This window comes from Peromyscus leucopus, chromosome 2 (genome assembly GCF_004664715.2).
Source record: "Peromyscus leucopus breed LL Stock chromosome 2, UCI_PerLeu_2.1, whole genome shotgun sequence".
NCBI classification, from domain to species: domain Eukaryota; kingdom Metazoa; phylum Chordata; class Mammalia; order Rodentia; family Cricetidae; genus Peromyscus; species Peromyscus leucopus.
Window position 1 is genome coordinate 152138164 of NC_051064.1, and position 11883 is coordinate 152150046.

General features: G+C 46.5%; 1 protein-coding gene across 3 annotated transcripts in view; it reads left to right on the forward strand.

The window, feature by feature from the left end:
• The window catches only part of Cep104 (centrosomal protein 104), a 41893-nt gene extending 33769 nt beyond the window's left edge, over nt 1-8124 (forward strand). For 2 of the 3 annotated variants that reach the window (XM_028860248.2, XM_028860249.2), the window contains 4 exons: nt 2536-2674; nt 2822-2889; nt 5085-5175; nt 6013-6216. In XM_028860248.2, the coding sequence (XP_028716081.1) occupies nt 2536-2674; nt 2822-2889; nt 5085-5175; nt 6013-6128 (414 nt within the window). In that variant the 3' untranslated portion in view covers nt 6129-6216. Of the gene's footprint in view, nt 1-2535; nt 2675-2821; nt 2890-5084; nt 5176-6012; nt 6217-7261 lie in introns of those variants that run through there. The other variant, XM_037203249.1, reaches the window with a different exon arrangement.
• The last annotated feature ends 3759 nt before the right edge of the window (nt 8125-11883 follow it).

The following is an 11883-nucleotide window of genomic DNA, read 5'->3' on the forward strand; positions in this document are numbered from 1 at the left end:
ACAGGAAGTGCAGAGCAAGCAACTTCCAAAATTGTAAAAACGACAGAAACATCTGGCTGCCTAGACAGTCATCCAAGGTTCCTCTGCAACATGGAGGCATCCATCTTCAGCCTACAGACCTAGAATATCTGACAGACTTTTCTGTGAAGCAGGAATTTTGAAGAACTATCCTACCTTGTCTTGGCAAAGTTCAGCAGTTGCTTTCTTTTGTGTCCTGCATGTCCAGTTTGAACAACATACTGTCAGCAGTATAGGCAAGGGCAGTTTCTTGCCCAAATGGCTAGCTTTACCACAATGAAAGCAAACTCCATATATATGGAGGTTCTTTGATGGCCATCAAGCACGTGTGTCTCACTGTCATGAAAAATCTTATGTTATTAAAACATCTTAAATGCCATATTCTGTAGGTCTTTGAAGTGGTTTAAGACCATCTATTTAAAATATATGTTTGACCTTGAAAACATACCTAACATGACAACAAATTTGATTGATATAGATGACTACTAACCTACATTTCTTAATTATCTTAGACAGTTTCTAATAATAGCCTTTAAGAACTAGAATGTTACATTACATTTTAAAATGAGCTGCATAGGTACAATACCTTAAACAAGAGTAGAAACATATATACAGCATGTTCTAACAAAAATAACCTTAATTTTGTATCAATATAAAAGAAAATACCTTAAGCAAGAGTGGAAACATATATTCAGTGTAACAAAAATAACCTTATATTTGTATCAATACCTCAAAATCCATACCAATGTAAAATATTTAAGACTGGTAGTTGCTTTTTTAGTTTAAAAGTAGATTTGATAATCTAACCTTTCATCTTATCCTCCCTATATCCCCCTTTTTCTTTTCAAAATGAGATCCCTGAATCTAAACTCCTTTGCTTAGCTTTTTTTCCTGACCATGATCAATAACAACTTGTAACCAATTCCCTTAAATGATGATAAACATCCATAACCCATCAAATCACCAAGAATCATCCACCCCACCTCTTGGGAATATGGCCAGCATGTTTTCTAGACTGCTTCCTGTTGTCTGGGGGCAACGGCATCTTTAGGGGATCCTAAGAAAACTGAGATAATGGTCAAGTCCTGGGAGATCTAGCTGTATTGTTTGTTTGTTTGTTTGTTTGTTTAGTCTCTGTATGATAGGAATGTGTAGAACTTATCTGAAGTCCTGGCTGGAGTAGTCTGTGAGGCTGGACCATCTCTAATAGCTTTGAAGTTGTTCTAGATGCAGAATTTTGAGGAAACTGTAACAGGCATTCTGAGAAGCTGGATCCTCTAGGCTACTTATCTTCATTGGTGTCTGGTCCTTTTTTTCTGAAAACACAAATGTTTTAAATTAACATATATTTGCATTAACACAAGTATGGAATGTGCATTGTGTACAAGTCAGCTAAAGATGATTTTCTGCTTTATGTTTGAACAGGTAAAAGGCAATTGTCAACTTTATAAGTCCATTTGGACTGTATAATCAAACTTCTATCCATGCCATATGAAAGGATGGCATGTAATAATAAGTCACGAGGACTCTGTAGCCAGCAAGATGTATCTTGTCTCATCGCGTCTCAGAGCTAGCTGTTCCCATGCAGAGGGCGTCATCATACATGTCACCTGTCTTGTAGTCTTTCCTGGATTCCTCCCTCACGTCTGCAGCCAACATCCTCAGGAGGACTCCCCTAGTCAAATCTGATCTTTGATAATTTTGAAGGAATCCCCATAGCTTTTCGTTTCCTGTAGAAACAAAAGCACAACCTCTTCCCCCATTCTGTGTATCCGACTCATTCTTCATTTCAGTGGTGTCTCCTGTGCGCCTCAATTATCTCCTCTTCCACTCTTTACCCGGAAGTCCCACCTATACCTCCTGCCTAGCTATTGGCCATTCAGCTTTTTATTACACCAATCACAGCAATGCATCTTCACACAGATATCCCATAATAGAGGTCTTTAGTTTGGGGCTGTCCCCCTACCAGTCTTTCCTAGGGTTCATGCCCTGATCTACTTCTCTTCTGCTCTGGTCCTCTCTCTTCAAATGAGGAAGACAAGATGGGGAGTGTCTGTTTCCTGTGCCACACAGGGAAGAGTGTAAGAGGGCAGGTCCTACCCTTTGGACACTCACACCCCTGCCTGGCAGCAGAAATTCTGAAAGCCCCAGGTGTGCGACTGGCCTCTTCAACAGCGTGTGGTGCCATGGCTATGTGGAAGGTATTCCTACCAAGTGTTAGATGAGTGGGAGAATCCTATCTATGTGCACATTCTTAGAGATACTGGGGAGCCAGAATTTGAACCCAGAGCCACAGCAGACTCTGAAATCAACGGTAGCTCCACCCCCTCCCATGGCCTTTACATGGAACTAAGGTGACATGAGAAGGACACAGGGTCTCTACAGACACTGTAGGTCACACAGGGTCTCTACAGGCACTGTAGGTCAAATACCAAAGGACCCAGAAGGGCTGCCCTGTTCTCTATACAGTCTGCACTGCCCCACAGAAGTCACACTGCTCTGTCTCTTGGGATCCAGGTGGTTGAGATATCCAGCCTGACGGAACACCTGCTGACAGAATGTGACAAAAGGGACGGGTTTGGGAAGTGCCACCGCTGCAGCGAGGCTGTTCCCAAGGACGAGCTTCCCAGGCACATCAAAACTAAGGAGTGCAACCGTGAGTGTCATCTGGTCACCAGGTGTCCTCCCTGGTCATGGTCCAGCTACTGTTGGGGGTCAGGCCTGGGCATTGTGGGATTAGATGCATCCTTCCTCTCCCTGAGAGTTCACCCAAGTAACCAAGTCTTTGTTGAAATCATTTCAGCTGCCAAATCGGAGAAGGTGGCAAACCGATGTCCTCTGTGTCATGAGAACTTTGCCCCTGGAGAAGAGGTGAGGAGGCCTGAGCTGAGAGGGAGCAGCAGGGAAGCACTGGACATATCCTTAGGATGATGGTTATGAGGCATAGTGCCCTCCTGGCTTCCTAACAGCTGAGTCTCAGTCACTGGGAAGTCAGAAACCGTGGTTTTACACTGGTCATGGCTTTCATGTGTGGATCCAGGCCTCCCTGGCATCATGGTCAGGTCTGTAGCCCATAACCATTTGGAGTAACAAAATGTTCCCCATAGTGGTTGATAGTTCTCTTCCTTCTCAGTGACATGCTCTCCTCCCGTCCTCAGTAAGTAGCATGGTGACACAGGCAGCTTTTTGGCATGGACTTTGCCTTTGATGTTTGGGTATGCTTGCAGGGCCCGGGGTATCCATGGATCTTCCCCTTTCTAGCTGTCTACACAGTACAGTGGTGGTGCCCTCCAGGCCAGGCAGCTCTAGAGACCTTTCCTTCTGCCTCAGGAGATGCTATAGAGCCCAATACTCTTTCAGGTCACCAGTGTTGTGTGACTTTTCCTGGGGAGACACACACATATATTCACCCCAGAGAAGGAGCCCACAATAGTACAGTACCAAAGTCCAACTTAGTGAACCCTGAGTTATACTGGGATAACTTAAGAGGGATATATTTTGAGTTGTTTACCTTCTTGCTTAAGGAATTTCCCCACTGGATGAAATGTTTCAATCTTGAAGGAAACTATCACACACACACACTGGGCAGCTTTCAGAGTGACAGGCCAGCACACTAGGTGGCAGCTTATCGGCTTTTAGTGTCTTGCTAAACTCATGGATAACAGCAGATACAGAGCTGCGGCCATCCCTGTCCTTATGGATGATCACCTCTGGACAACAAGGGCCCCTTTGCCTAGTCTCCTGAGACTTTGGAGCTGACTCATACATGGCTTTAGGTAGCATCCTCCTATCTGGAACATTCTGCCCAGACCAGGAATCAGCTGTCCTGTTAAGGGTGTGACCCTCTCAGCAGGCCTCAGTGCTCAGCACAGGGAAGACCACTGCTGCCAAGCCACAGTGGACAGAGCTGGGACACTTATATGTCACAATCTGCCAGTGCACACTGCCCATCCACACCCAGCCAGTGCTCCTTTCTCACCTTGTCTTCCTGGAGTCCCAGCATGCCCCCACCCCAGTTCTGTAGCCTCACCAACCTCAAAGGCCCTGAGGACATGAAATTAGTGTGTCTACCCTAGGACAGCTCGAACAACACCGGAGTCCCCGGGGTCTGACCAAAGTGGATGTTCTGTTAGAGCCCAGGGCAGGGGGTAACCAGAGTCAGGTTCTGTTCTGGAGCCCAGGGCATAGCTCCACCAGCCTGGACACCCGCTGAAGACATGCCTGGGTGCATTGCTTTCATTTCACTGGTCTAGGGGCTTGAGTTCTATAGATGGTCTCCCCAAGTCTGTAAATAAGGCATGTTCAAAGAACTGCATCCAGGCTGAGGTAGCTGTCCTTGTCCCCTCCTTACCCTATGCTAGGAGGACTTATTCACACCTGCACATCCACAGACTCTGCCTTCCACTGCTCATTTGTAATTTAGGAACCTTCATTCTAAATCGCTGTCTTTACTGACCCACTCCCAACCTCCCATGGTCGTCTCTCTCTTTTCTCATTGCTCTGTTGGTCTCCGTCTTGAGCAGTACTGAACCAGCCAGCAGCTTCCTCCTTTTTCCCCTCTGTGCCTACCATCTGCCTTTCACTAATACCCTCTCTCTGTCAGTAGCTGCATGCTGTTACTTGCTTTCCCTGTTCTGGCTGGCTGTGCTAGACAACACAACCCTACTTCGCCCTGTATGACAACATCCATTTACCACCTCATGGTTCCCCTGGTTCAGGGCCTGGGCAGGCGGACCTCCTGGGCTGCCATGGAGCTACTAGCTAACCTGTGTGTTCACCTGCAGCTCATCAGGGGAAGGGCCCACTGCCTAGTGCTTCCTAGACGCTGGCAGAAATACGTCCTCATGGCCACAGGGCTCAGATTCCACTCATCCAGGGTGGAATGTGAAATGCATACTCACCAGCCTATGAAAGTCAGGTGCTAAGGCCAAAGAAGGGCAGGGAGCCAAGCCTCTCACTGGTTAGCACCTCGTTCTCATTATGAACAGTGAGTTGTCTACTCTGGTAGCACCCCAGGTCCCTTGGAGCCACCAGGCTAACATGCTGAGCCTTCCTCCTTGTTGCAGGCATGGAAGGCGCATCTGATGGGCCCTACCGGCTGCACAATGAACCTGCGCAGGACACACATTCTCTCCAAGGCCACAGCCCCACAACAAGGTGAGGTATAAGCCACATGTGGGGCTCCTGTATTCTGCTCTAGCTTAGGCGAAATGCATCCTGAGCTTCCTGTCCATGTGCAGCTGACCTGCTAATCCCATCTCCAAGTGCAGGCAATGGCTGCTCCTCACAAATGCCTCCTGGAAGCTCACTGGGGGCTGGTAAGGCTCACCACGGCTGCTGCACCTTGGCTCTTTCTATATGACTCACTCTGAAGGATTTAGAAACATGATGTTAACTGCACTCACAGAGAAAGCCACTGCCCTCTTTACATCCCACCATCTAAGGCATTCCATTTCAAATTTAAGACAGCCTCTCAGGAAACATCTTTTGCTAAGAGGTGCCTCCAAGGCAAAAGACCTTTGGATATAGTGACACCATGTGATAAAACAGTGACCTGTCCTGGGTTTGTAGCTCAGTGTTTGAGTACTTATATATAAGGAAGGCCCTCCATTCCATTCTTGGCTCACCAGAAAACAGTGGCCCATGTTCCTGCTCAGGCTGCACCAGGTGCAATGCCCAGGGCTCACATGGCAAGATCTCCTCCTCACCCAGCCTCTTAGAAGTAATTGGGCACAGGTCCGTGGCTCCTTGTCAGGTTCACTCAGCCACATTCACTGTGGCTGCTGACACATGTCTGGAGTTGGGTCATTGAACTGGTGGCCTTCTGTGCCACGCATTCTTTGTCTTCCTCTCCCTCTGCCATGTGGGTATCTCTGTCCCAGTATGGGTTCTCCCAGCAATCCTCACAGTCACTGTGGAGTCTGCATCCCACCTGTGGGTAAGAGTTCCTCTTTTCATATGGTTCTGTGTCCTGTGCATCTGTCTCCACTGCAGGGAAGGGCCCAGCAGCATCGAAGTCAGGAACCTCAGGACCCAAGGTTGGAAGCAAGATACCCACCCCAAAGGGGGGCCTGAGTAAGAGCTCCAGCAGGACATACACAAGACAGTGACAGTTTCTGTCTCTGCCAGGGCTGTGCCAGTTTCCCCATTCTAAGCCATGTGTGTTGACGTAGTGATGCTGGGCTCAGTACCGCTGTCCCTGGCCTCTTGTGTCACAGTGTCTGCTCTCACAGGAACAGAGTGTGTGGATTTGACCAAAGAACCCTTCCCAGTCTAGGTCCCACAGTGCTGGACCCTTTGTCAGTGCCCAGGCACAGAAGCACATCTTGCTCAGGAAACCAGCAGTGCAGCACCCACTTCCCTTACTACTGAGATGTACCCTAAACGTTGAGCTCACTGGTGTCTGTTGCACATTGTGGACTTTGCACAGGGCTGAGCTCACCTTTGGTGGCCCTAGAGGACAGCAGCAGGCCAGGCTGAGCCTGCAGTGCCGTCTCTCATACGCCTGTCTGCTAGGTTGTCATGCCATGTACAGCAACAAGCAATAAAGGAAAGCAAGCAAAAGAGAGCCATTCTAAGAACAGTCCCCCTCCAACACACTTTGCCCAGTGCTCCTTATGCACACCTATCCTCATGACCCCGCTGACAGTCCTACCTTGATGCCATCTGTCAGTGGCTCAGAGTCCTAAGTGGATTTTGGATGATGTCCCCCTGGCTACCCTATTCTCACCTGGCCATAGCCCACCTGCAACCCACAAAGACAAGTCCCGCACACCTTGCTGGCCCAGAGCCTCCAAATGAGTTGTGTTACATTCCGTGATGTAAGTGAACCCACTCTCCAAAATCATTCATAGTATGTCCCTCACAAGTGCTTCACTGAACAATGGCTCAGACCTCAGGAGACACCTGCCAGCATCCTCACCTGCCTTCCTACCAGGAGCTCTGGTCAGACAAGCATCTGTGGGAAGGACCGAGTCCATCTGAAGCTCCTGTCACTGTCCCTGGCCACCATGGGATGAAGGGCGGCCCACTGAGGCCCTGCACTGAGCCTGCTTCCTGAGGTTTTCCTCATGTTCCTTTGAAATGTCTAGGATTGAGAAAATTAGTGTTATAAAAATTAGGGCATATTTCTTTAAAATTCCCAACCATGTAAAACAAAATCCATAAACATGTATAGGTGCCTAAGCAGCGAGCATGCTGGGTAGTTAATCCCATGAACTCAACCCCTGCTTTTGGCAAACAGCTCCTACTGTGCTTGGCCCAGAGCATCAAATGGAACAGCGTTTGTTGAGAGGAGAATCCTGTCAAAGGCCTTGAGTGTGGAGAGAGCACGAAATGACTGAGAAAGCCAAGCACAGGTACCATAGGGTAACAAGGAGGTCCTTCGGGTCAGACGCTGGCCATTGTCTTCTAGCCCATCTCAAAGTATGGACAGCAATGGAAAGTTAACCTCAGAACTTAAGAAACAGATACCTGTAATGCTTTCTATCTGTTGTAACCTTAAGTTATTTGTAAAAATCCTTCCTTCTTAGCCTAGCACAGTGGCTCACACCTGAACTGGCGCTTGGGAAGCCAGAGTCAGAAGCTCACCACAAGTTCAAGGGAAGCCTGGCTCCAGAATGAGGCTCTGGCTCAAAATTAAACAGAACAGAAAATAATCCTTTGTTTTTAGCTCCCTCGTCTGCCTGTTAGAGAATCATGAGTTTCTGCAGAGGTGACTGGCAGTATTGGCAGCCACAAAGCTCCACACCACTGTGCTTGATTCAGGGAAGGAGCTAATAACCCCACCACTGATAATATCAAAATGTGGAACACTCCTCACGCTTCACATATGATATGTTGTGGATATTTAATATTTATTTATATTATTTTCATAAAAGATTCTATTAAATCTAATTTAAAGGAATTGTGTCATATCTGATACTAGAATACAAATGTAAATACCTTTAATGAAAATTTGCAACTTTTTAATGTTTTAACATAGTTTTTCTATTTGTCTTTCTTTCAGGTACCAGAATTATAAAATAATATATTTTTATTGCTATTGTTTTAGGGTTTATGTGCTAATTTGCCTTGAGTACATTAATACAGTAAAAATATCATTCAGTGTTTTGTCACTTTTATTTTGAGATTTTATATACCTATTTCATTTGTTTTTTATTAGATTTATTCCTTTTATGTATGAGTGTTTTGCCTACATGTATGTTGGTGCACCACATGTGTGCCTGGTGCCCATGGAGGTCAGAAAAGGGCAGATCCTCCTCTGCTGGAGTTATGATTATGGTTATGAGCCACTATGTGAGTACTGGGAATTGAACCCAGGTCCACTGCAAGAACAATAAGTGCTCTTAACCACCAAGCCATCTCTCAGCCCTGTTTTTGTTTCTGAGTCAGGGTCTCACTATGCATCCCTGGTTGGTTTAGAGCTCATGATATAGACTAGACTGCCCTTGAACTCAGAAATCCACACATCTCTTCCTCCCAAGTGCTGGGATTAAAGGCAAGCACCACTATGCCCAGCTCAAAGTAGTAAAGAGTAAGCAACTGTAGAGCTGGAGATGTAGCTCAGCTGGTAGTAAGCAACTGTAGAGCTGGAGACGTAGCTCAGCTGGTAGTGCGTTTGCCCAGTGTACACAAGGCCCTAGGATGGATCTCCCAGCATTTGAGAATTAGAAGCAGGGAATCCCAAGTTCAAGGTCATCATTTGGCTACATGTGAAGTATAGGCTAGCCTGGGCTACATGCAACCCTACCTGCAAAGGAGGGGAGGGTGTTATAAATCACTCTGAAGTTGTAGTGAGAGTAGCTCAGCCCTTAATGTTGGCAGAGTCTTGGGAGAGCTGGGTCTGTAAAGCACTGTTGAAAATGAGTTATGAGTTTACTATCAACATGCAGAACAAAGAATTCACTCTGTGGGACAACTTCACAGAGTTCTGGGGTTTCTCCAGCTGCTGAGGAAGGTGTGCACTTCACAGTCCTACCAGAATAAGTTAGTTCCTACCAAGAAGTTGGAAAATGCTAAACTGGGCAGAACAGAGAATTCACCCTGTAGAATGACTTCTCAAGAAGAGGCAGACTGACCCATGCTGCATTCATTCTGCAGGCCTAGAATACAAACAAACACAGATAAACTTAAGGCATCATTTTAAAGGGGGTGGGTTTTTGGTTTGTTGGTTTGTTTAAAAGGTCTCATCATAACTCAGGCTAACCTCAAACTCTCCCACTCTGTCCCTTCCCCAGCTCAAACATCCTGTTCTATGGGGCCATTTCACTCAAACCGACATGGCCTTTTTTCCTCACTGCCAGGTCAGGCTGATCCTAGACAGACCTCAGTGGTCGGGCAGAGCCCCATCCTTGCAGACCATGGCCCTTTAACCACAGTCTGACCATAGAGGTAGCTCTTATGGACTCATGGAAGGGGCCCAGGAACCTTATTCAAAACAGGTGAGGGTGTTGCCCACCACTAGGCTCTTAATCCCAGGGTCTGATTCTCCTGCCTCCCCTTCTCTATACTGACATTACCAGCCTGTGCTTATTCAAAACAGGTGAGGGTGTTGCCCACCACTAAGCTCTTAATCCCAGGTTCTGAGTCTCCTGCCTCCCCTTCTCTATACTGACATTATCAGCCTGTGCTACCATGTCCACAGCAAGGATTCCCAACTGCACATGTTGGGTCGTGGGTTCGTGCCCCATGTTGGGTGCCAGATATAGTGAGAAATCCAAGGGAGTCTGTTTAAGGGGTATGATGAATTTATTAGGACATGAATTGGAAAAGACGACTCACTAAACAGAATAGGCAAGTCATCGCAGGGTCCCATAAGGCTGAGGTCCTGTCCCACAGTTCTGCCAATCCAATTCTGTACCATCCAAGCACATGAAGGAGAGAAGAGAGTACTGTACATGCCTCTCAGGTCTTAATGGTAGCCCTGAGGCCACACCTCAGGGGCTGGTACTTCAAGTTCATAGGTGGAAAGGTAACCACTACAGGTTTCAGAGGAGAAGAATATTAATATGTGGCCTAAAGACTGTTTTGTGATAATATAGTGAAGAATGTATCTGCTTTCAGCCCTTGTCCAAAATCTGGCCAAGGCTAAATTGAAGAGTTTTGGTAATTGTGTTGGCAGAGGAGATTTCAAAACAGCTGAGTGTTGACTGTGTCTTATAGTTATTAGTGGCCAGTCTTATTCAGATCTATAATGAAAAGGAGCAAGCTGTGTGGTGGTATTGTGTTCCCCAAAATATTGTGCACCCTAATAAACTTATCTGGGGTCAGAGACAGAACAGCCACTAGGTACAAAGGCTAGAACATGGTGACACTCACACCTTTAATCCTAGGATTCCAGAGGCAGAAATCCATGTGTTCAAGGATACAGCCAAGCATGGTGACTCATGCCTTTAATCCCAGAAAGTGAGCCTTTAATCCCAGGGAGTGGTGGTAGAAAGCAGAAAGGTATATAAGGCGTGAGGACCAGAAACTAGAAGCTTTTAGCTGGTTAAGCTTCAGGCTTTCGAGCAGCAGTTCAGCTGAGGGCACAGAAGCTTCCAGTCTGAGGAAACAAGACCAGCTGAGAAGTTGGCCAGGTGAGGTTAGCTGTGGCTTGTTCTGTCTCTCTGACCTTCGGGCTTTTCACCCCAATAACTGGCCTCAGGTTTGATTTTATTAATAAGAACTTTTTAAGATTCCTGCTACAAAGCTGAGCAAGGAAAAATACGAAATGTATAATTTGAGGAGAAAAGGGGTACCCAGGGAGTATAAACAGTTTAAAGAAAAGACTCATGCTAAGTGCAGTAAAGGGAGTGGTGATCTCAGAGAAAGACCACACCCAGCTAAGCTTCCAACTTATGAAAAGGAATTGAAGAAAAGCTTAAGGCCAGGTGTAGTGGCCCATGCCTTTAATCCCAACACTCAGAAGGTAGAGGCTGGCAGTTTGAAGCTGGCCTGGTCTATACAACTAGTTTCAGGACAGCCAAGCCTAGGTAGTAAAGGAAACCATCAGTAACAGAAAACTGGTGAAAATGTATTTGAATGAGGTGACTGTGTACTGCCCCAGCAAGCAGCAGAACTTGGAGGCATCAGCCAGTGGTTCTAACTTTAAAGTCCAGGATAGAAGAGAGGGGTTATGGAATCTTCCTCTGCAACTAAGAAAAGCCCCTGAGGCCAGGCATGTGTCATGGGTGCCCTTACAAGGATGCCTTTGTGTGAAGCTGTGAAGGTGAAGCCTGGATTGCCTTGGAGACCCCAAGATGTTGGAGATGCCAGAGTCATGGGATACCTGCTGAGGAGAGCTGCTAACGGAGTGGAACCAGCCCAAGAGAGAGAAGTGTTACAGTCAACAGAGCTGAAAGGAGTTGGAGATAGCACTTTGACATCAGACATAGAGATGCAGAATTTGGAGTTTGCCCAGCTGGTTTTCAGATTTGCTTTGGTCCAGTATTTCCTCACTGTGCTCCCTTACCTATGTTTTGGAATGGTAATGTATATCCTGTGCCAGTGTATGTTGAGAGTATGTGATCTGGTTTTTTATTCGATTTTACAGGGTTTACAGGTAAGAGATTGCATTGTGTCTCAGAAGAGACTTTGAACTTTGGACTTTAAAACAGTGTAGAGACTATTATAGACTATGGGGACTTTTAAAGTTGGACTCAATGCGTTTTGCATTATGACATGGCTACAAGCCTATGGGGGCAGAGCCTATTATTTCTGACCACTAGGTCTCACGCTTGAGCATTAATTACTGCCTATGGAAACTTGATAGCTCCCCCCTCGAAGGAAGATAGCACAACTACTTCAACTTCTTGGACCACCTTGCAGGACCAGAACGTAGATAAAGATGGCTAGGTCATACATTGACCCAAGACTGCTCCC